This window comes from Falco punctatus (genome assembly GCF_963210335.1).
Source record: "Falco punctatus genome assembly, chromosome: 10".
Taxonomy (NCBI): Eukaryota; Metazoa; Chordata; class Aves; order Falconiformes; family Falconidae; genus Falco; species Falco punctatus.
Genome location: NC_137590.1, coordinates 31,996,631 through 32,022,731, shown reverse-complemented (window position 1 = coordinate 32,022,731; position 26,101 = coordinate 31,996,631). Strand labels below are relative to the sequence as shown.

Here is a 26,101-nt window from a genome sequence, read left to right as displayed (position 1 = left end):
TCCCAATCTGAAAAATACTGGGTCAGCTTTCAATACCCTTATTTACATCACTTACAGCAGTACTCCCCCATCTGTCCTGCTAAAACCAGTGGGACCACTGATGGGAAAATGAACTATTTAAACTGTTAGACTCTAAATACACAAGAAAAAATGTATTTTTACACTAACAGGAAAATTACGATTATTTGTTCAATCCCTTTTCAACAGAGACATCTATGAAAGTATAAGCATTTCCCTTCCTTTGCACAGAAACTAAGCAGCTCTCTTTTTGAAGAACTTTGCCAATGTAACTTGTGAAATGTAGTGAACGTAGATGGTAAAAAATTATTTTCTCAGAGTAAGAGGCATGCTGAAATATCTCTACGTATTAATGTAACAGTTTTACAGGAATTATTATGGAGTGTGAAGAATATCCCATATATGTAGTCACAAAGAGTCCCTGTCTTTATTTATACCAAGCCGTTGTTTGTAATTACTCAGAATTGTTTCTGTTGTTAGCAAAACTAGACTTCAGCCATTCACAGAAGCTCTAAAAGGAACGGCCAACAGGCCACTCATTGTTTACACCAGGCAGCCTGAAAAGCTGATGAGACCAAAGGACACTGTTGCTGGACCACATATATTCACAGCAAACTTGGGATTGGTTAGAGAAGTACACTGCCCCTCTAACACGAAAAAAGGCCAAGGGAAGACCTAGGAAAGCTCTTACCATATTGCACTGGAAATCTTAATGTTTTCTCACTGGCATATGATAAGGGGGATAGGTAGAGGTTTTAGGGGTAAGCAAAAGTATGATTTCATGCATGGGCTACCTATCCCTGAGTAAACCCTGCATAGTATTTTAGTATTCATGCCTTGCTAATTTCTGGGTTTCTGTCTTTTGTGCATTTATTTACTTTTCTTTGTTTTCTCCACTTTGAAACCTAATCCTTATATTTTAATGACTCTTTGTAGGTGTTTAATCTGTTATAATAGGGACATTTTGTCTAAACACTAAGCACAATGGGTTGAGTGATCTGTAATAAATATTTGTCTGTGCTAATGGGCTGGTGAGGAAATGTATACAGGAAAAATGACCTTTATTTACCATGGTGTTAAACCCCAACATTTCAAAAATAGTTTTGTCCCTCCTGAATAGTAAGCAGCTGGAATAGTGGTCCAGACTGAGTTTCTGTCTTCAGCTGCTGAGTAGTAAGATTTTCTGGTTTAGTCATCTCTGCAAATACATACCTCTTCAACATAAAACACTTTTACATCTGACCGAGTAAGGCAAAGAAGAAAGCTTAAGATGTAAGATCATCATACGTGTTATTCCTTAAGCAGTCAGATTCATGCCTAAACCTCTGTAAGAAGCTGTCTTCAGATTTTATTGTTTGCCAGTTATTAAGGGCTAGTCTGGAAACACCACATTGTGGTGGGCAAAAGTCCCTGGGCAGTAAGACCCTCGCCTATTCTGGTATGGGCATAAGCAGTTGTCCTACAGTTATCCAGTATTAGTTTGTGAGTGGGAAGGTAGTTTTATAAGTCTAGCAACGGTACGATGGGATCCTGAGCAATCTGCACCAGATGTCATTTTGGATCAGACTGAGAAGAAACCCACTTTGCTATGTTATCTTTAGTAAGCAATGCTTTTACCTAACACTTTCTGTTAGGACTGAAATAAAAATTTTACACACATCGCTTTTTCTTAAATTTCTTCTTTTCTAAGCACTCTGTTCTTATTAGAGGCAAAATGTGCTTCGGATTGACATAATCTTTTGATATTGACATTTTATTAATGTGTCAATATTGTTCTATTTCTTGACTGGAAATTGAATTAATCTGAATGTAGTCAAGATTAAAAATGTGTAGGGTTGACTGTGATTGAATTTCATCAATGTTGGATGAAGAAGCATGCTCTGTGTTAAGTCTTTTTTCCATGGACTAGAGTTTGCTATTTATCTTATCATAAGATATTCCCTCCCCCCGCCCCCAGTGGAAATCACTGAAATCAGTAAGAATAGCATACCTTGAAAAATGCACCTTTCAAAGGGACTGTCATGTGTTGAAGGTATTATTTCAAGTTTAGACAAAAAATGCCATTTTACAGAATTTCATGATTTTTTAACCTAGAATTCATGGATGTATCAGTTACTAGTGAATTATGTAGCTACTGGATGAATCTGGACACCAGACTGTGTCCAAATACATTATGCAGACGTTCATATCAGTCATATTCTGTTGCCTATTTTCTTGTTATCAGTTTTGCTGAGAAAAGTTGGCTTACATGGAGAATTTTCATCAGTGCCGACGGATTACTCAGCTGGATTTTGCAAAGGAAAAATATTTGAATTGGTCCTGGCTAGGCACTTGTCTTTGCCTTTTCTTCCATGCTCTTGGAAAAAGCATGAAAAATAACCTTTAACAGCATCCTTTCCTTCTTCTCTTCAGGTCAAATGAACTGGGTCTTCCTTATTCTTTAAAAGGTGGCTGCGTAAAGCTTCTCTAGGATATGATCTCTTTTATTATTGAATCCTCCCATATTCAAAAGGACCAGCTTCTCCTTTCCTAACAATGAATTTATTTTCTTGTTCTGTCGTAAGAAGCATGGGGGTCCTTTTCCATTCCGGACTTCAGATTTTCTAGTGAGAGTACCTTATGCATTAAAGCAAGAGGACCAACAAACTTGTGGGGATGATATGCCTCTTCTCTCAGACAACGCACGTGATCCACCAGGCTCTTTTCAGAGGAAATCTGAGGCATGAGGCCATATTTCCAGTTACATTAGGAGGGTAGCTGCATGCTGCTTATGAATGTCAGTGCAGATTAATTTTTGATAGTCAGGACTGCATCAGATGTGTGTGATAGTTGCACTTGTGGTCGTGCAGTGGGTGAGGTGCTAGGACATAAATGTGATCTGTTGGTTTGCAAAAGATTGTAAGGTCCACCAAGCAAATTAAAATCCTTCATAAGTATGCTGCAACCTTTATTTGATTTGCAACGAACTGAACACTGCAGTAATAACTTCCCTTCGAATACAGTTGAGTCACCTTTCTAGAGAAAAAGCCCCACTGCTTTCCCTTGCCCCACTGCTTTTTTATCTGTCTGGTTTGCTGTGAATGCGAGGTCAATATAACCTGTTCATATGGCTGGAATAAAAAAGAAAGCTGCCAACAGTAGATACATAGGAGTAAAAATGTATATTCTGACTGTGTAGCTATAAAATTTCTTCTGAAGCCTTTTTAAAGTTCCATTTTGGCTGCATTTTATTTGTAGATTATTCACAAATTTATCTAGAATCATAGAATGGGAATTGGGTTTGTTTCTTGCAGATAAATGTACATGCAGCTGATTTAGATTTTTCTAGCTGAGTTCTGCTATTATTAGATAAGGTATTTACACTGGACTGGTCTACAGTTGCTCCATTTGCCCATTTAATCCTTTGAATGCCTTTCAGTTTGTGCAGTTCTTCTGAATCCTCAGCCACTCTTTTTAACCATTTCTGATTTCAGAAAAAGATGGGCCTCAGAAAGTCATCCTTGCTGGGTTTCTTAGAGTGCCAATTCAGATAATACACTGCAGGTACATTAGGCATTTAGTAATCCCAATACTATAGCTGTAGGGCCAGACAGAACCAAAAATATTAGGGATACCTTTTATTCTTTTCTTTTTATTCTACATTTTAATTCCCCATAAAACTGTCAATATAAAAGACACAATTAGTTGGACAGACGCTCATTCTCGCAAAGGCTGTCGTTCTGCCTTTATCCATAAACATACGTCATTTGCACGGAGTTTAAACTTGTCTTATCTACCCCGTGGAAGTTGCAGTGTTTTAGGCAAGGAAAAGAAGTGTGGATGTGCAGCAAAGGAACGTTGTGCTGGACCACGTGTGTGTCCAGATGAGGGTGGAGACAGGGTATCAGGAGGAAGGCCATTCAGTCATTTCTACTTGCTTCACAGATTATCTTATCTTCTCATTTCCAGCCTAAACAATAGATTTAGTGTGCCTTTCTGAGTGTGTGAAAAACCCTGTATTGAGCCTGAGGGATATGCTTCATCTACTGTAAGAAGATGTTGCTTTCTTGAGAACAAACTCCTTTAAAATTACTACGTTGCTCTTATACTGTAGTCTTCAAAGGTAAAAATGCCATTGTTATATAGTATTAATTCTTCATCGAAGCAAAGTATTATAGAAATTTAAGTTTTAAATTTGAAAAATATCAGAAGATGCTTTTTTCATCTCCATTGTAACTTAGACCAAATTTTAAGAAAAATGCAAAGTAGTTTTCAGAAACAATGGAAGATAAGAGAGTGATCCTTTCCTAAAGGTAACTAAATAAGTTCAGTTCTGTACCTGTTCTGTGTAAGATATTGTTGTCCTTTGTGATGTTTGATTCTTTAATGAGTACAAATGGATGGAATGAAAAATTCTTTAATGTTTGATAAATGAAAAAATGAAGGCAAAGGTTTTTTTTCCCCCATGCCACCTCTCTTTCTGTCTCCTCTTACAAAAACACCCGTAACTCCTACTGTGTTGACAGGGGTGCTGCTAGGGCTGGGATGTGATAGCGTCTTCTTCATTTCCTATCTTAGTGAATAAATATGTTTTCAACATCACTAGCAAATGCTGCCTCCTCCTCCAGTGGCAATGATGGGGTTGTGCTGATCGTATACTGCTGTGCTGGGTGACAATTTGTCACCACCACCTTCTATGCAGTCCACAGCCCTCCGTTAACACAGTTACTCATTGTTGGTGTTACTCCTTCTGTTACATTGCACAGCTACTTCTTAATCCATTCAAGGCTGAAACAAACATTTATGACTGATGTTGCCGATGGTTGATGATTTCTAGTGCATCTTTCTTCAGACCTTGGTTCACCTGGGACACAATTTTCTTTAGTGCTCTGTAGCTGTGTGTTTTCAGCTCATAGAGTAGTTGAACTATTATGGTTTGTGGGGAACGCTATGCATTGAGAGCACGATTTTTGATAGAACTATAAATTAATCTCTGAATTCTTAAATATATTGCTGCTATTACTATTACTCTTTAATTTTAAAGAAAATCTGTTTTATGGCATCAAATATACACACTGCCATTTCTAGGCATACCATAAGCAAAAAACCTCTATTTTTTAGCCATGATGTTTAGCATTCCTACCCTGGCATTATTAGAAATTAAAATAGAATAATAATTTTGGAAAGGGAAGTGTGCAAGAAATTCCCATTGTTGAGTTTTTGAGGGCAAACTGAAGAATTTGTGTTCTCTTTACCTGAAAGACTGAAAGCAGAGATGCAGCAAATGCAGCAGAAATCCACAGAGGGCTTGACTGTTGGGTGATATCACAGAACTGAGGAGAACAGGCATGGCTTGTTGTTTTTTGATGCCTTTGTTTTTTATTTTTTTAGCTTACTGCTCAAATATTATGTGTTATTTATTGACAAGGAGGGAGAAGAACCCTTTTTACTTCTCTTTCTCTGTTTTTGACTGTATAACACCTTCTCTGATCCGTGTAGTCTCAATACCTATGGATCAGCATACATCACTTGTTCTGCCATAAATGCATTTCCTTGCACATTCTCATCTATGTCAGCCTGGAAAGTAACATTTCCTTTCCTGTATCAGCAGCATTATAATCTTCATTCTTTAAGGAAAAGGTTTAATTTCAAGAGCAGTGCATGAGCATGGGTAGACACATACCGTAAGATTTGTTTAACTGTGAAGAAGATTCCTTGCTCCTCAGTCATTACTGGCCCAACTTTTTCTAGCTTTTAAAGTTATGTTGTCTTCCATTAACTGAGGGTCTATCAGGGAATAATTTGTCCTTGCCTGTATTTTCTCTCTTAGTGCCACATGATGTATTGCCCTTACTTAAGGAACTAAAGAAAACTGTAAAAGCTTAACACATTCATTGAAAAAAGTGTTGAAGTGGCTTGTGTCTGACAAGGAAAATGTGTGATGAGGAGTATCTCAGGCATTAAGTATGATTATCAGAAGCATGGAAAGGGCTGATCTTAAGCAAAAAAAGAGCCTCTGTCAAGCACTGAAACCAAAATCATAATGCTCATTTTAGAAACTGGCGGGATACATGTAGGCTCATTAGTATTACAGGCTAAGAAATAATGCTTTCAACTTTTACCTGTTTGTGTAACAAACTTCTGATGTAAGAGAATAGCCTATGTTTTCACATTGTATTGTTTCTTTGCAGGAGTCAGAGAGTAATAAGTTATGTTCCCTATATTCCTTCCGAAATACCTCTACCTCACCAAACAAGCCCGACGAAGGAGGTCGTGACCGCAGTGAGCTAATGACCAGTGTTAATTTTGGAACGCCAGAACGCCGCAAAGGGAGCCTTGCAGATGTGGTGGACACACTGAAACAGAAGAAACTAGAAGAAATGACCAGGACCGAGCAAGAGGGTATGTGTTGGATAAGACCAATGGTTTCCCCACCCCCAAACCCTACAATTTTTATGGCATAAAAAATGTGTTGGGTATCAAGAGCCAGAAAACTGCATAATTGGCAAAGGCTAGGATAAAGTTATTCACAGGTTACCATGGCAATGGTAGTTTGAGATCCATTAGGGATTTTAGGCAAATATGCCAGTTTTTTAAAACTTTCTGAATTGTTTTGGTTGTCTGTGAGTCAAAGCAAGAATATCGGTTTAGGTGAAAACTCAACTCTTATTTGAAAGGTTAGGCTGAATTCTTAACTGGTTATAGAATGAGAAATATTCTTCAGTGGTACTTGTTCTTTTTCTTTTAAAAGATAAATGTTTATTTTAAACAATAGGAATGAATAAAACATGAGCTGGTTTGTTTCGCCTTGGAAATTCTCATCTTTCACCACCTTAATGACCCAGAATCTGCAGTGAGGAGAATGTGAAACCGTTTTAAGTGTAAAGAGTACCTAGTTCTGACCTATATATCTAGAATTGTGGCTGAAAAAATAAAACTTCTTTACAATCTGCTCAGATATCTTTGCAAGTGTTAAAGAGATAAAAATGAGGACAAATCTTTGAGCTTTAAGGCAGTTTATGTGTTCAGACCTAATTGAGATATTTTCATCAACTTTGCTAAGTTTTGGGCCTTGAAAGGAACTAAACACATATGGCGAGTGAGTTTATCAGTATACGTGTGCACGTGGTCAGGGTCCACAGTGCGAATCTCTCCCCATGTCAAGTTGAATGAAGTCTCGGTTGCTTCTGTAATGGTGCCTTCTACTCTGTGAGCTCATCCAGGAGCCTGAACCAGGGAGGGTGTGAGAGCAGGGGGCTCTGAAATGAACTGTACAGGTCTGGAGGCATCGGTGTGGGTTCTGGTAGTTATTTTACCAGTGTCATTTGTAGCATTACAAGTAACCCAGGAAGAATCTTTGTAAAGCAGTAGAACCACAAGGCAGTATAACTTTATGATCCCTTTTTTCTTTGAAATATGCATGAGTTCAGAATGATTTTACCTCCTCAATTTCAGGGTACTGTCCCAGTGCACTTCAAACAGTGTACTTTAAGATCCCTTGGCTCCGTGTAACAATGTAGATTTGAATTAAAATTGATGCTGATACAATAATATGTTTAAATATAGGATAAAATTATGTAGGGCTGGAAGTAGGCTTTCAGATTTCTTGGCATAATTGTTAAATGCTAGCACATAGATAAATGTGTTCTATAGGTGTCCTTTCTGAAGCTGGCGAAACATCTCTAAAGAGAGAATGTCCCAGATTCTTTACTACCATCTGTCTGTTTTCAGCTGTAAAGATCACTCTTTTAAAAATTGCTTTCTTAGATTTGGTGGTTAGACTAGAAAAACTATTTTAAATGTTACTTTGGCAAAGTTGTTTTTTACAGTCAGGAACAGTCGTTCGACACTCCATTCTAATCAAAGGTCTTGGCTCATATTTTGCTGCAGGAGTATACAAGTTGCTGTTGATTATAGTGACACCACAGCTAAGACTTTTCCAGGAGTATACTGAATGGTGTCCTAATAAAAACGTGCATCAAAAAGTTTAAACATAGTATCTTAATGTAAGGATTTAAACATTTCATAGCTTATTTTTGTATGAATTCTCAAGAATTTTCTGCACTTCCTCTGGATTAATATACAGTAGAGAGGTATGAGCACAGCAGAGAGATCCCTCTCACCGAGTGAGCCTTCTGTGCTGTATGTTCTCACCAGCTGTGAAATAAAAGTAATTTCTGATCTATAAAATAATCTTGCCTTTTATGGACAAGATTATACTGGAAAACTAGTCTAAAGTCTGCCTCTAAGTTCAAAGGTAATTGACTGTGTCTTCATGTTAAGTTCTTTTCAATTCATCCAGCATTTTTTGTAGAAAAAAAGATTATCTCCATTTTACAGAAAATAATTAATGAACATCCAACTGGTACCATATAAGCTAACACTGAAAAATATTAATAGAAAGACTGGAAACTCTTCAGGATGTTAGACTTAGAAAGTTCATTGATTTTAAACTTCTGTGTAGACTAGGAATACCAACATTCTCATGACAGATTTGAGTGCCTATTTCAGTATTCAGAGGTTTCTCTGAATGAAAAAGAAGTAAACTCTCCATATTTAATCCAAATAAAATAATGTTTTAAAAATAATTGCTATTTTAAGACTTGGATCTTTGTTGTGACTCTGGGTGCTGCAACTGATCCAGTGCAGAGTCAGTTGGAGAAATGAGGTGTGAGATTAAGAAAATGTTTTGCATCTCATAGTCTCTTTTAAAAAACTTAATAACCTAATTGGACATGTACTATACATGATGCTCTTCAACATCTATCCTTTAAAATAGGTTTCTATGCATTTTTTTTCTTAAAATGGTGTGCTGCCAATGCCATTGAGGAGCCCTTTGTGTAGTAAGTCCTGACCTATCACAAAATTGTTTGCCCAAATTGAAAACCACCTGCTGATTTTTTTTTTTTTTTTAAGCAAATAGATAGTATAATATAATTGCTTTAATGAATGTAATGGGGAAAAGGTATATTTCTACTGTATATTACTGTGTAAAATCTGTGGGGCTTGAAGTCTTGCATTACTCCTTTGAATAAATTAGTAAAACACATTAGCATCTTCCGTAGTGAGGAGCTCCATGACCATCGATGTATCTGTGGGAACTGAGCTAACATACGGTCATATGTCAAGTTAATTGTAGAATTAGAAGTGGAATAAAGAACTCAAGAATTCCCGTGATCTGCTCTAACCCCCATGCGAGTACAGCAACAAGTCTCTTTTAATGTGATTATATAGTAACTTTCTGGTCCATCTATAGGATCTGAATTTGAGTAATATGAGTTGCTGGTGTCAAATACTTAAATACTTTGTGGTGTACCTTCAGATATTAGGTGTCTGTTGTGCTTGTATATACAGCTTGTGGTCTCTGTTGTACCTCCTAACGCTGCAAAAGAAATATGTACTGAAAGACTTTATCGTATCTAAATACATGTATTTAATCAGAGTCCTTTGGCTTCTGAAAATAAGTTGTCTAATGAGAATTTCATCTGAGCAGCTGTGACTGGGGAGGTCAACAGGCATTGCCTAAGAGAATATGGCCCAGCTGGTTAAATCTGGTTGTTGTAGTGATTTAAATGGTCAAGTGCTGCTTGTAATCCAGGACCGTCTGTTTGTAAAGGAAGGACTGAGTGCTTCAGCATAATGTACAGCTGTTTTAATCTCTCTTTAATAATAGTGCTTCAGCCAGTGTCATGCCTTGTGTATAATACTGGGAACATGAACGCCTCATACAGGACTGAATATACCTTAGGTATGTTTTAAGCATTATTTGTAGTTTGAACAAACATTACGAACATCACAGGATAAACAACATTTTTTCACTTCATGGTCCAGTATTTGCCGATTTTATAAATTAAAGCATTCCTGTGTCTTAATTTGTAATCATTTGGAAATGAGAAAATTGATGAGGAAATTGTAACTGGGAAAGAAAAAAGAATGCTACGAATACTTGGAGTTAATTTGAGTATGTAAAGACTTTGCTGACTTGTGTTCTCATAAGACAGAAGAGGTCAGAAATGAACAGGTGTCTAATTTAATCAACAACACTAGACTCTAGGGCCTCTTGGATAACCTCAGTATATTCATCTTCGTTTTTCTAGGAGCAGAAGGATTGTTTTACTGGCTTTTTTCTTTGGAAGTATCCTCCAGTACAATCAAGTATTAAATCTCTTTACAGCTCAAACAACGAGTTTATGTTAGATAGTATGGTCAGACTGCTTCTTTCCTTTTCTGTCCCCCTTTAGTAAAAGACCCTTCTGTCTGAATATTGCTTATATTACTTTTGTGAGACAGATTTACATTGCCTGGGCTGCCTGAATTCTAGGCTGAGAATTGGCTTCCAGACAACTATCCTACTGTACTTCATCATAAGCCTCTACGAGCAATAATTAGTAGTACACATCTTGTCTGTAGCTAGGAGAGCAGATTTCCCCCTTTCGGATCTGGAATGCTAGGTTGGCAGGTCAGCTGGCACTTCTGAGCTGGAAACTGGGCATGTCATTTCTGCTAAGTGCTAAGCCCTCATTACTCAGGGCCTGGATTCCTAATTCACTTTTGACCTTGATTCTGAGCGATGTATACAGTATCATTTTTCAACCGAGCTCAGTTCACAATTCTAGCACCAGCTTTTTATAAACTGCTTCCCATTCTTGTTTCCTCCTTGAAGACCAAAGTTGAACATTAAGAGATCAAAGATTTTTATGTACACATGTTGGAATAATGAATATCTATATAAAGAGTAGTATATTCATAAATTTCCATCTATTCTCTGTCATGTGCACCTGTTTGTACTCTCTTTTTATGGGTGGATATATGTAACATAGTGATATATAATATGTCTAAAGATATCTAAATTAAAAATTAAGGATTCACATGTATTATTCATTTTATATGCAATAGGGAAAATCTTAGTATGCTACTCAGTAGTGGTGGTTTTTCTGATTTTGTGTTTTGTTTTTTTTTTTTTCCCCTCCAGCTTCATTAGTTAATAATAATTGAAGGTTTTCTTTTACATTGGCTTAAAATAGATTAACAATTCCCCTATATATTTTTTTATCATGCCCATAAAGACGGCATACTCAAGTATTGCACACACAAATCCATGCGTATTTCCTGTTGACTTCACTGGGAAGTAAAGAAACTTAAACTTTCAGATACTGTGTTTTATAACTGGACACTGGTATGCCAGTTTGGTTGTAATTTTATGCAGGTGTATTTTTTTTTTTAAATGGAATCTGAGAGAACTCTATCTTGTCAAATGAATGGAGAGTTTCAGTTTTATATTCTTTGTTTTAAGCCTGCCACAGCTGAGAACAGACAGAGTTCAGGCATATACACCTGTTTACTGGTATAGTTTTAAGCACAACCTTTGAGGATATTACATGTCAGGAGTTGTCTTTTGTGAATCAGGTCTAGAACTACTGACCATCTGTAGTCAATGAATGTTTTTCAGAAATTTTACTGAGATTTAATTAAAGTTATCTGTCTTGTGGTGTGCTCTATACCTACACTTTCCACTGATGAGGGCATGATCCCTGGTTGTCCTAATGCACCTGACATTTATAGACCCCTGTTCTTTATTCTTCAGTTTTCTTGATGGCTACAGGTATTTTGTTCTGTTTCAAGGCCTTAAAGATATTATGGGGATTTGATATTAGGGCTATACAAATAATTGCTAAAAATGAGTTAATACTACTGTTCTATTTTTTGTGGTACCTATGGAATTGGTAAATTGTAACTGGTGTTTCTCGCCACAAGAAACAAGCCTTTTGGCTGTGGAAAAAAACCCCCTTCTTCAACACCCTTTCATCATCTTTGAAAAACCTTGCCGCATCTGCTAGGCAACCCCCTCACAGTGTTTCCCTTCTGAAAAATTGCTTTTGGTAAGCAAATTCAGAATCAGTTATACATGTAGTAAAATATATCTTTTACTTGCTTTTTGTTAGAAACCATATATGGCAGCATCTAGGCCGAGAAATTTTTCTGCTAAGCTCCAAACATGCTTTGAAAATAAAAACACAAATCCCAAAAGTCCACACAATTAATAGATGGCTCAGATCGAGTCAGAGGGGAGATATGAGGCACATCTTCCTAAACGACTGTTTTCTTGAATTACCTACCACTTTACCATATAATTAAATCCAACTCACTGTCTGTGTGTTTTTTTTCATCCAACGATCTTGGTAAAATCACATGGATCACTTCTTTTCTTGCAATTTATGTTGCTGTTTTAGAAAAATATATTATTCTATTTAGGGAAGTTTTATAGAGTGTACAATTTCTAGTAATTCATTTATTGAAGTATACAGTGAATTCCTGTATCTTAATGTGTTAAATTAAACTAATTTAGGACTTTCTAGGAACACTACCACAAAGAAAGTGGCTTCTAGGGTTATTTTCCTGGTAACTAAAAGAAGATACTGCCTAGTTTCTTTCTACCTGATTTATTTGATTTTTCTAGCAAAAATTCATTCTTGTTTGAAGCAGAAATAACTTTAATGAACTCGTTTTAATAATATTTAGAATGCAATATTTGTTTAGGTAATTTTTTTTTTTTTTTGCCAAGGCAGGCCCAGCCTGTGTAACCATACTGTATTTGGTCACTAATATTTTGTCTCATATTTTTATTTATCCTTCCAGTAACCTGAGAATTTATGATTTTTTATTATTACCTGTCTTATATCCTTTAAGTCTTTCAGAGTACTGTTTTCTGATTGTGCTATCTCACAATTTTTATTTAAGAAACCGGCGTATACTATCATTCTTCCATCTTATCTTTGCATTTATTATATGACTGTCTACATGACAATCTTGCCCAGCGTTGTAGCATTTGAGCATCTAGTCATTACTCACAGATTCTGTGTGGATTACAGTATAGTAATTCTTCAGCATTTTTCAGTATGTCTCAAACTACATTTGAAAGTTTCCCTTCAGTTTTCTTTGTTCCAAAATTTGTTCATGGCACAAAAATGGGGAACAGTACAGGCTTTGACACAGGTATCATGAACAATGAGTTCTATATGAATAATTCCATAGATTATGGAGACCATCTTTTTTGCTAATTTTTTTTCACGTCCTTTCAGTTCTTACTTACCAGTTTAGGATTATCAACGATAATGTGGAAAGTGTGCTGGTAGCATTTTTCATAACAGGATCTGCTGGAAGTTGAATGGAATTAGCTACACGAGGAGTTGTCAGGTGAAAATACTCCATGGTTACTATCAGGCAGTTACCTAGATGTAGGATCTATGGCATTTTATTGAGCATCTACTTTTCTGGAGGTTCAGTTTCCTAGTACAGGTTGATTTCTTGTGGGAGCTTTGTACCTCTGCACCTCTACAAAATTGTTGGTTTTGCTATTAAACAGAGTTGATGATAACTCAAATCCTCATGTGGGGAGTCTGAAATTCAGGTCTCAGTTCTGAAGACTGGACATCCCTTCTAGCTATGATAACTCTTTCAAGTATTTTTGGGTAGATGTTTACTTTCGTTTTGAGATACTTACATCATGTTGAAGAAATGTCTTTATTCAGCCCTGAATATTTGAGATGAGTGAAATCTTTTTCATTAGAACAAATGGGCTTTCAGCCTTTCCTCATTGTCTCTGAACTTGAGCTGTAGACAGGGACAGTTTAAACTGAAACAGTCCAAATTCTTCTCAACACCACCATCTGACTGTTCCAACCAGTTCCTCCCCAGTGACTACGTTTTCCAGTGTCTTACCTTCAGGGGTCATCTCATCTTTTCCTTTAATCCCACCGTACCTCTGAATACTGACATTGTCCACTGCTGGATACAATGTAATTTAATTTTTGTTGTGTGATAAATTGTCTCCATGCTTCCTTTTTATATAATTTTCTGCATTATGCTTCTCTACATTTTTGTTTCCCGTATAGGCAGGGTGTAAGGTCTGCTATCTTTATGCTATTTATATGTTATTAGTAGTATTGCATCACTATTGAAAAAACATATCTAAAAATCCATCTCTTACCTTAGGGCAGTAAGACAGGCAAGTTCAGTATGAATGGGTACAATTGACTTTGGGCTCTGTGACAAAAAATGTAAGTCAGTAAATAGCTGTAAAAATATGGAAAGTTGCTTCAGTTGCATGATCCTGGCAACAGTAAAATAAATTCAGACTTCATTGGTCTCTGATGTACTGTGACACAAAGTTATGATCAGATCATGCCTTAAAATGGGAATTGAAATACATTTTGTAGTCATCATGTTAATAGCAGGGACTAGACTGCAATGCTTCCCTTCCTAAAACCGCTAAGATAAGTATAAAAATATGAAGTGAAACTAGGGCTCCTGTGTGGCTGATCTTATATGCCGCTGTATTTTCCAAGTTCTGTAGGGTGAAAGACCTCAGATTTCTTTGGTGATGAACTTTAGTTTTAGTTGGTCTTATTTGCTTTGCCATTCCTGCTGTTTTGCAACAGGGCCTAAAAGTGCTTTAAGTGCTTGTGACTGGGGTAATGAATGAAAATATCTTTCCAGCACTGAGAGTATTGCATTAGACTGAATAGTCACCTTACTTGTAAAAGCACTATTAGAGAGGGGCAGCTGTAAGTAAGGATAACGATTTGTGTCCAGTGCTTATTTACTGAAAATTGTAAATGTATTATTTATTGAGAGCTCTCCAGACAGTGCTTGTCAGAATAAAAATGTCAACTCTAAGCAAAATGTTATAATACATAATAAAAATGCCAGGTACGCACTTTAGAGATACAGCTAATTAGATCTGCTTTTCTTAAAGAAATGACAGTAAAAATGCTCGGCAGCATATACATTTTAAATGCTGATATATTCCTTATTTTTCTATACAGTATTTGCTTTAGATACCTTATCATTACTTAAAAATAATTTTGACAACTTTATTTGGTTGCCACGGGAAATACAGAGGCATTCGCTGCCTGGCTGCGTGAGGCAGCTACATGCTCAGGCTGCCTTGTTCATCTAATGGAGAGAGCAGCTACTCTCACCTCTGTTTTAGTCTGAAACTCCAAGATGCCAGGCCTTTCACGAGGGAAACCTGCCTCCAGTGGAAACAACAAAGAATTATTAAGCTTAGTCTTCAGCTGCGTTAATTAACCTCAAACCAATATTATTTTAAGGAGACTAAATCCATGCAACATCAGTGTTACTTTTTTGTATTATGAAATACAAGTAAGAATTAGGAAAGAATAAGCGGTTCATTTTTTTACATTTAAAATACTACTTTATTTAAGTATCTTTTAGACATTTTTATTTTCCTTGAAATTTGTAATGGGAAGAATTTGAGCTTAAAATTTTTTTAAATCTTTGGGAGTGTTTTATAATGTGAGGAAGGAAACTGGATTTTTAATTTCTCCTTTTTAGAAAGAAGTGCTCAGTTCAGCATCATAAAATTGAGGATGCCATCATTAAAAGTAGCTTTCTTCTTTCAAGTATGTCAGCCAACATGGGAAAGAGCCTGGCTGTGTTTATTTCAGAGACAATCCCTCCATGTTCTCCTGCACTCACTTTGTTGTTGGTTTCATAAAGCCAGAAAATCACAAAGTGCTTCACGAAGGTGGGAAGGTGCTGCTGGTGATCATCTGGTCCAGCCCCCACTCAGAGCCGGAACAGGTTGCTCAGGGCTGTTTCCCATCGGTTTTTGTGTGTCTCCAAGGATGGGAACTCCATGACCTGCTCAGTATTTGCTCATCCTTACAACAAGAAAGGTTTTTCTTATGTTTCAAGGGAATTTCCTCTATTTCCATTTGTGCCCTTTGCCTCTGGGCCTGTCACTGGGCACCACTGAGAGGAGCGTCGGTCTGTCTTCTTTACTCCTGCTGACAGATAATTATATATTATCTGCTGGAGCCTGCTCTTTTCCAGGCAAAACACTCAATGGCTCTTTCAGCCCCTCTTTGTATGAGAGCTGCTCCAGTTAGTCCTGTGGCCCATTGCCGGGCTCTCTCCAGTATGCCTGTGTCTGTCTCGTACTGGGGAGCCCAGAACTGGTCACAGCACCTCAGGTGTGGTCTCCAACACAGTTTATTTTGAGGCCTCTAGTTCTTCAATGTAGGACTGATCTGGTACCTTGAAAGCCAAGAAGGGCTTTATCGTGAACCTCAGTGGTAGTATGCTCAAGCCCTCTCTGAGTCTTATTCACCTGTATAATTTGAATTTTAGCCCTGCATGTGTGCTGTCACTTCCAAGTGCATAGCTGAGGACATGAACAAATTCTGAACTACGTGTTTCTGTGCTTCCTAAGTGTATTTTGGATCATGGAGAGTCCTTCTAATTCCCATTTGTAGCCAGGCTTCTTCCTTGTTTATCCATTGGCATGCTGATCTCCAAAATGAAGCAAGAGTTAATAGCTGTTAATTTGTGAAAATGCCCCCTCTTCTGTATTTCTTTAATAACATAAGAAGTGGCGTTTCTTCTGTAGAGTTCAGATTGCAGTATTCATGAAAAAAAAGAGTGCAATAGCTCTTGTTAAATATAGTTGTGAGGGCAAGTACTGTGTAAACATCTGCAGATAGCTCCTGTTAGCATTGCTCCATCCTGACTAGCAGCACCCATTCTGCTGCAGTCTTGGGAAGGTCTGTAACATGGGCTGCCAATCAGTAAAGCTTTGCCAAAATGTCTTGTTCTACAGCCTAGCACTTTGGAATGTATCTAATAGCTGTTTTCTTTTATTAATCATAATATATTTTTAGTTTTACTTACATAGGTGCCCAGAGTTCCTGGGCACGGTGCCCTATGTATGAATGCCTGTTTATTTTCGTCTTCCTTTTTTGTTAACTGTTTTACTTAATGCTTTGCATAACCATTTGCCATACTTCAACATGAAGCTATAATGCACTGCTGCCTGCTCACATTTCTTGAAGAACTTGATGTGACATCACCTTCTATGGTGAATCACGATCTTCACTGAACCTAAAAAATCCCATCTTGAATACTCCTCTGTTTTCTATTTGTTTGAAAATGTTGAAGCAAGCAGGCTCTTTCACCCATCTGGAGGAACTCTGAACACTCCAGTCTAGAGAGCCTGCAGTGGCACCACAAACATTGAGAGCTCTGTACTGAATTTCTTGTTAGTCTAACACCACCTTAAGACTGAATTCTGTTTGCATTTATAGCTGTGCTGTATGTGTTAAGGGATACGCGTGAGGACAGGATTCGGCTCTTTCCACTCTATCTTCAAATTTACCTGCATTTTCAATATTTAAAACAGCTGTGGTTCTCAGTGTAGGTCTTAGCAGTCCTTATCGTATCTTAAATATGTAACAAGCAGATTACTTTTAAATATTTACAGTGAAACAAAACCTAACACATTGGGCAGAGGTTTGTTAAAATGTCAGAACTCGCCGTAGTGAAAAATAAATATTGAACCAAGTTTATTCCTGAGGTGACTCTATTAATTTCAATGGAATTACTGCAGGAGTAGTCTGGAAAAAATCTGTCTCGATTTTGTATCATAATATTAACATTTTTTTACAGAACTTTGAATAGCCCAGAAGTAATTTTATAGATTTGGCGTGCACAGGCATCACTAAGTAAAATAAGCTTCCTTTACTTCAGTTTCTGTTTCCTCTGTGGACTGTTTGTATTTTTAGCTGTTTAAATGTGGTTATTGCAGCTTTATTAATAGGCTTTTTTTATATCTGCAGTTATACTTGCAACTAAAATTGTAGTTGGAGCATTGGTCCCTCCAAGTTTCAGTGTATCCGTTGTTTCTGTGATATACTGGCTAGACAACGTATCCTGTCTGTTGCCTTTCTGTGTATCAGATAACACAACAGACAGTGGCCAGACGTAGAACCTCAAAAATCAAACCAATTTGTTGATGAACTAACGAGGCAGTGTAATAAGCATCTCTATTCAGTCTTTTTCCCCAGCTTTCTGTTGTTCCTTAGAGTAAGAGTAGCAAGTGCTGTACCAACAAATTATTTGATGACAATAATTTGGCTGATGAGAATACAAGGAAAAAGCCCCAATCTAATTAGAAAACACTGTATGTATATTAGGTGGTGAAATGTGGCTAATATTTTATCCTTTATTGTAAACCTGTGATTTGCAACTTTTGGTAGTTGATGATTTTTATGTCCCCCCTCCCCCTCCCCGCACACAAAATCATTAAAAAAATGGCCAAAAAGAGACTACAGGACTTGAAACACAGTGGCCCTGAAGTGATGGGAAAATGGCCAAGGTGTCACAGCTAATTTCTGACCCTGCTTTATGAGTTCTGCTGTTCCTTATTCCCCTTGTCAGTCTGTGAATCCCTGAGGCTGTACAAACTGGCCTAACATCACTCAACTCCAGTTTTATATCCTCTTTTAATAATGTTGAGTCTATTCTGTCCAACTTTGATTCAGACAACCTGCTTGTCTTGAAAAAGTGATATATTTAATCAGTGGCTCTGTCTCCAGCATAGCTCCCACTGCGTGAGACTAGAGCCAAAGAGTAGTGCAGTGGCCTGTCACTTCTGTTTGAATAGGTAATGTGGAGCCGTTCAGCCGAAGAGACAGGAGCTGGAACTGCTTGTTAGGACACATGATCAAAAGCCACTCTCTGCTTTCTGCCAATCAAGCCTCATGTCGCCTTGTGGGGCAGACATTAAATAGATTTTTCTGCCGTACACTGTGGGCACTCTGCCAGTTTGACATGTGAACTGTTACAAAAGACACCAGAGTTTCCACTGCTTGCTGACTGCTTTTAAATATTACCAAGCCCTTGCTGTCCAAAGTAGAATATTTTAAATAATGGATTATGATAAATTTCCACTACTATTGGGCAGTCTCCTTCCTGCTCCCAACACTTCAAAGACCTTTTTAAAAACAAAACTGTAAGTTGGTTTCTGAAAACAAACAAGCAAACAAAAAACTGTTGAACAGCCCCATGGCACATGGATTTGAACAACGTGATTATTGTCTGAGAATGAGAGTGAGTTGTCGCTTTCACTGGAACAATATTGGATATTGTTTCTATTTTTGGTCTTTTTACGTTATTTAATTAGATTTTCCTACTTGAGATCATAGCACTATATTTTATTATTATGTTTATGTGGAGGGATATTAAAATTGGCTGGTTTTGTAAATTAGGTTGAATTTATTTATTGTGTTTATTGGCTACTGGTGCAAATATAAATATCTTAAAATGGCTCTGTAGTTGTTTTTAATTATACTTTCCCTTGGTTTTTTTCCTCTTTGTCTATTACCCTTCATAACCACCTCAGCTCTTGTGCCCATGGCAACAACACTCAGTGGTGGAGGCTAACAAAGATGACATTTAAGCTTTGCCTAAGTAATGAATATTCTTTTGTAACTTCCAGGGCCACTGAATTTGTCATTTTTTGGAGGTCCCCAGTACCTAGATGACTGCTTCTATTAATGTACTTATGGTCATGATACCCAGATATTTGCTCCCTTCTGCTTGTTCTTCCTGATATTTTTTTTTTTTGAGTAAAACTTTCACCAAAACATACCATGGCAATCTAGTGGAACTCATTTAAACAGTGAACTACACATAAACAGCTGCTCCTTCAATAAGCCATTCTTTATAATACCCTTATTACCTTCTAGTGTCTCAAATTCTGATTAGTCAACAGTGCTGATTACTGTATGGCATTCCACTGCCCATCTTCCTTCGGCTCAGCTGCTCATGTCTTAGCTGTTATGTGATTACAACACTACTTGTGCATTGTTTCTCCAAGTTGTTCTTCACATTGCATATCTTAAAAAAAAGCCCAACTAAACTCTCTTGAGGAGATGGTAGAATTTATTTTAAGTCACTATGAATTCCCTGAAACTCTGTGAATTGTTTTTGTACAACTGTGATCTTCACAGTCTGCGTGCTCTGCAACTTTCCAGTAGGATGAGTAAGTTCTTTAGAATTACAAGGGTAATCTATAAATAAATTCCAGTTAAAAGAGCTTTAGAAAAATGATGGCTACTTGTTGTCAAGTTTGTAATATGGCAGAGCAGGACAGACCAAAGACTGTGTGTTAAAAAAAACCCAAAACAAAACCCAAAAACCACACAGAGCTTTGGCCTAGCCTTGCTTTCACAAAAATCAGTGAGTTCAAAAGTCAGTAAAAACAGAGCTATGTCACGAGAAAGCCGTTTGGAAAACATAACCCTAGCAGTACAGGCTGAGTTTCAGAAAGGTGTGTGGTGGCAGCAGGAATGCACAGAATGAAAACGGAAAGAGAAGGAATTTTATCACCAGAGCTCTGGATCTCTGATTTCTGGTCAAAGCAGCAAACACAGGGGTTTGTTAAGGACATTTAAACTTTGTCAGCTGGTGTATAGGTAAATAGCAGGGCAGTGAGGAGAACACCCTTGCTGTGGCTCCGTAACCCCCTGCCGCTTCCTTTGGTGCAGCCCCTTAGAATCAAGTCCTGGTGAGTATGAAACGCTGACACACTCAAAATGCAACCCCATTAAAGGCCTTAAATCTGTCATTGTGCTCTGGAGCCTGCTCTGAAAATAGCAAAGCTCTTTTTGTAAATTAAAATCGGTGTGAATGGGAACAGATGTTGACATGCTTTACTTTATCTGCAGGGATCCCCATTAGGGGGGAGCGGGTCAGTGAGGTTAGATGGTAGGAATTACTGCAAACGTGCAAAGAACAGGACAGTCTAATATAGACATTGTCTTTGGTTTTATGTAGAGCTGTAACAATATCCAGTGGTTACCTCTGGTTGCTTGTAAGTCTGTATGTAAGGAAAGCTGATTGTGTAATACCTTTAATTCCTTGGTGAATCTGTCCCCTTTTATTTCTGCTGACACAGAACAGGGGAGGGATACTTGCCCTCTTGTTTTCAGGGTTGCTGTATTCGGGCAGATCTGGATTCCAAAAGACTCTGAGCAACCTCAGTTCCCATTTACTCCCATGTTACCTGGGCTCACTCAGGACCTCATGGAAGGCGCTTAGCATATCCTATGCTGAACCTACAAAAAGCCTGTATTGTCTGATGCTGGGTAGCATTTTTGGTATTTCAGCATTACTTTTTAAGATTTTGGATGAACTCTCATGTTGCATTGGAGTCGTCATCAACTTTTAATAGTTTTTGAAATCAAAATATAGTTCTATTCTGAAGAGTGGAATTGATTAAATAGCTTTGCTAGTCATTCTAAATAAATTCTTGTTGAAGATTTGTCCTGATTTAAAAAAAAAAATATAGCAAAGGATGAATTTATTTATAAGAACTGTAATAGTTTCCCTCAATTCCTTTTATATTTTGGATTACCTTATAATTTTCTAAATCTACATGAACAATAATGATCAATTTTGTCAGTATTATTCACACCTTTTATTAATTTAGCATAGATGAATAAATGTGAATGTTGTGAAGAGTTGATTGGGAATAGATTTTAAATCTGACAGTTAGATTACAGGGTACCTAAGAAAAAATGGCTCTTTCACTAGGTACCTAGTAATTTAATTCTTGTTTGAAATTATTATAATTTATTACAGTGTGTGGGTCCTAATGAATGTCTACTATTAAATGAAAAGGAGAAATTGAAATTATAAAATTCTTTTAACTTGTATCTTAAAAATCTTCTTAAACAGTTCTATAGATATTAATAAGCAATGTGCTTTTCTTTCCCTTTTATGTGAGTGCAAACAAACACATTTTTGCCAGTACATAATGATATTACAGGAGTGCTGCTGGAGATTCTCACTTAGAATCAAGACTATCTTAAAATAGAATGGAATAATTTCATGTGATGAAAAATATCAAAAATTTGCTATCTTGATTAGACATTTAGACCTTAACATATGAGTCCTTCTTCAAGAAAAGCTCAAAATCATTCTCTAGAAGTTTTATCTTTGATAGAAATGCAGATATGTGTGTGCTGAGAAATTAAAACTTCTCAGCAGAAAGAATCAGTCATCAGGGCATGAGACTATAATAATCATTTTACTTTTACTATCACTATATAAAATTATTTTTCCACTGTCTGTATTGACTTTATTTTGAAAAATAGGTAGGAGAACTTGGTAAAAATGGATGGGTATTTCCAAATAGATGTGAAGAATGGTCTATAGTGACATTTTAAGTAAGTCATGGAACACAAATTATGAACTATCTTTGTTAAGAGGATGAATACACATTAGAAAATTCTTAGATACAAACTGTATCAGTTCATACTACTGTAGCTCACAAAATTAGGCTACTAATGGGGTTATACCAGGGTAAAGTCTGTGTAAAGAATAGAAGGCCTCTAGTTTTGTCTGTAACATACCCTGCTATCTATAAATTATGTGAGCGTTATATAAGCATCTGATAAATAAAAAAAAGGTTAGAGGTTTCAGTAGAAATGTTTGCAATTACACTGTTTACAACTCAGTAACAGTTGTGGCCGTTGGCATTCACAGGTTTCAAACTGGCTCAAGTTTCTCATCTGTACTGTTCTTTTTGTGGCTCTTCTACATCTCTTACTGGAGAGGATTACCATTAGCAAAAGGTGAACAAGGGTCTTTCTACAAGTCAGAAAAATGTGTTCGTCAACTGAACAGTAGGGTTCAGTAGCTAAGTCAGTAGGGTTGCCTGCCATTTCTTTATTATTTTATTTACGTGGAAAACAATACAATTACCTTTCATAGTGAAATCAGGTTGGTATGAATAATAAAATATTACGTCTGGTTACCTGTTGCTGTGTGGCAGCTGACAGATGGAGCACCAGTTGGATATTCCATTTTAAGGTACCAAGGCAGCATTGAGCGCTTGCATCCTTTGAGATGCGTGTGTCTTTTCCTCTGGTAAGAGTGTGGGATATTATTCCACTGCATAGTTCCCAATGTAATGCCAGAAAGGAAAAGAAAAAAAGAATGGGAAAAGACAACAGGAAGAAAAGGAAAAGAAAAAAGAAGAGAAAAGGAGTCACGTCTGTTCTGGGGCGCAGGTGTGATTTTTCACTTCAATCATTTTTGCACTTCCATCAAATAGATTTTTATAAGTTCAAGTGGAAATAACTGAAGCCAGTATTTTAAGTAGTAACCTGGGTTTGGGACTGTTTGGCGGGTGGGTTTGTTGTTTATTTTGGTTGTTTGTTTGTTTTGTTTTTTTAATGTTCTCTCTCCAAAATTAAAAGACAGCCAGAACTACCATATTTGAAAATAAAACTGGGCACAGGATAAAACTGGCTATGTTAACGCCTGGTGCTCTTTCTCACTGCACACAATTGTGGCGTAGAATCTGGTCATGTCTGAACTTTGCTATCTAGCTGATAGGATCCATTTCAAGCTACTAGTAGAAAAATGGAGACTTGAACAGAATTTGTTCTTTTCAAACTACTAAAAATACTTGTGCCTTTCTCATGAGTTAGGAATTTTTATATGTTTACTGTTCTTCACTATAACCAATTCCAGCAACTGCTCTGTTACAGTAAAAAAAATAGGAACATGCTCAAACATGAGCTGAAATATCCTTAAGAGCTAACATTTCAAAATATAGATACGAATTAATAGTAGTGTCGATTTTCTCCCATTTTCTGAATTTCTTAGGCATATTCTAGCTATGCATGCTGTTTATTAAAATTTATTTTCAGTAAAATATGTAAGTACTATGAAATGAAATTATTTATTTTATTAAACTTGTGGTTTTGGTATTATTTGAACCTTGAATGTGGAAATCTCAATGAGATGAGATTAAAAGGTTTAAATAGCTTTAAAATTATATTTACATTAGTGCAATCTGTCCATTTTAATACTAATCTGCTTTTTTAGTTGAGATTGTATTATAAAAAAACCACCCAGAGCAGGTTAAAATAGCCCAAAATATTTGCACTATGAAGCTGGGTTTTTTGGTTCTTAATCAGTCAGAGTTCTCAAGGAAAAGTTCAGTTCAGATATTAGCTATACTTCTTAGAAATGACCTTGTGGGGTAGAGAAGCATGGCACAGTGGCACTTTCCAGCTGTACACATGGTATCCGTCGGGGTACAATCATGCTCAGTCCCAGCACCGCAGGCTTGGACATATGTTGAGTTTTATTTCTTTCTTCTGACATTAATCCTATTCACCAGCTGTTCTGCCAGCTGCCATTCTTCAGCTTGGAGATTACATTTTGGGGGATACCAACAATCGCCTAGTTGACCAGTGTTCTCCCCACTTACTTTAAAAATGATTGGAGTTCTGGGTTAGGATTACTCAGTCTTTTTTACTGCCTATGTCCTTAACTGTCTTTGAATTCTAGACTTGATTTATGATCACTTTGATACACTGCAGAAAAACCCTCAAAAGAGCGCTGATTTCCACCATACTGGTAAATCTGTGCTCACAGGAAAAAAAAAAAAAAAAAAGGTTTGCAGTTAACATTCTGAAAGCTGTAATTAATGTTACATGCTCTATTATGTAAACAGCATTAATTAGTGACAAATTCTTCCGATAAAAATCATATTTTAGTCAAAAGAATGTCTTAATTTTTCATTTTTACATGTGTCTATTTTAAGAAGTTGCATTTTTGTAAGGAACGGTTTCACTAATCTAGTTTGAACAGACTATTAAATCTCTGTTACACTCATAACATATACTAATAAGTCGTATAGATTTCTCAGTTCATATTCCAGATGATCTGTCCATAAGCAGGATGTTAAACATCTGTAGTTTAAGCCTTCTGGGACTAACAAATGCATTAATGCTGGAAAGAAATGTGGCCTGAACAATAAGGTTACAGACCATGTGGTAAAGAAACAACCCCAATATCATCAACTCAGCACATACGGTGCACAGTGCCCAAGTTGTAATACACTAATAAAAGAACAATGACAGTCTTAAACCGTGTCCATTTATAGCATATATCTGCCACATTCATATTGGTAAAGACAGAGAATCCCGTATTCGACATAATTATTTCATGTGGCATTTTAAAGATCTTTGTTGCCCACCCTTCACAATTGAGCAAAATTGGCTATTAGCTGGATAAGGTTAAACTAAACGATAATGGTAAATATTTATTACAGGAATATTCAATTAATAACACATAGTCTGCATTTCTTTGCACAGCCAGTGATTATATTCAGATCATGTAAAGCAGACGTTGGAATCATCCAACTCCGATCACACTCTAAGGAAACAGTAGCTACGTTAATAAAAACCACCCACCTTGATTCCTTTTCCCTGTTCTCTTTTGCAGACTTCACACAATGTTCATTTAATACAGTTACAGAATTAAGGTATCAACACTTAACACGGAGAAAATATTTTTTAAATGGGAGTTACTCTTGACTTCCATCATAGTCAAGAAAAGTTTTGGGGAGGAATGTGGGGGGGAAAATCCTAAGAAATATTCCCAATGAGATGATGTTCCAGATTCACCAGTAGTGAACCCCCTTTACTAAATATGGCCATTCTATTTATAGAAATATCCATATTTTCATTGGTGGCCAAAGCACTGCTTATAGGAAAACCTACAGGTGACTAATAGGAGTTGCTCACTAAGTGGAATAATGAATAGTATTAGGTGTCAATTAAATCAAGCTTCCCCGAGGTGCAGGTGCTCCACAATGTACTGACACATTTCAAGTAGCAGCGCCACTTCACCCATGCATATGAACAAGCACATTTGCATATTAAAAAGCTGAAAATTATTTAACTGAAGCAAAAGTCTTTTAGAGATGATGGAGGTTATTAAAACTGTTGACAAGAAAGAAGGTAATTGCCTGAAAATGAGAGATGACATTCTGCTATACACAGGGAACGTTGTTTTTGTTGTATTGTGCAGCAGTGCCTGGGTGTATAACCTATTACATTGAGATTGCTCCTATGCAATTAGACCCTTTTTGTCCTCACTTCAATAAGGCTATGATTATGAAGGATTGAAGAACACTTGGCATATTGAATGTCTGTTGTTTTTATAACTTCGTCAGAAATGACAAAACACGTTTTGTGTCCTGTTTTTTCTTTGTAGGCTTATTGATTCTGTGATTATAATATTCATAAAAGACAATGTGTTCATGGTTGAACACTCTGTCATTTATACAGGTTTTATTTTTTTTATTTTTGAGCATAGTACTTGTTTGAATGCCAAGGTGTTAGTCAGGAAGATGGGCATATAGAAAGTAAAAGATGAATAGGTGAGAAATATAGCACTCTAATAATGCCAAATATTTCTATTAAAAATGAAAGAA

General features: G+C 36.8%; 1 protein-coding gene across 12 annotated transcripts in view; it reads left to right on the top strand.

The window, feature by feature from the left end:
- The window catches only part of SOX6 (SRY-box transcription factor 6), a 372,602-nt gene that overhangs the window by 150,706 nt on the left and 195,795 nt on the right, over nt 1-26,101 (top strand). For all 12 annotated transcript variants that reach the window (XM_080404703.1, XM_080404708.1, XM_080404705.1 and 9 more), the window contains one exon: nt 6,189-6,399. In XM_080404703.1, the coding sequence (XP_080260829.1) occupies nt 6,189-6,399 (211 nt within the window). The remainder of the gene's footprint in view (nt 1-6,188; nt 6,400-26,101) is intronic.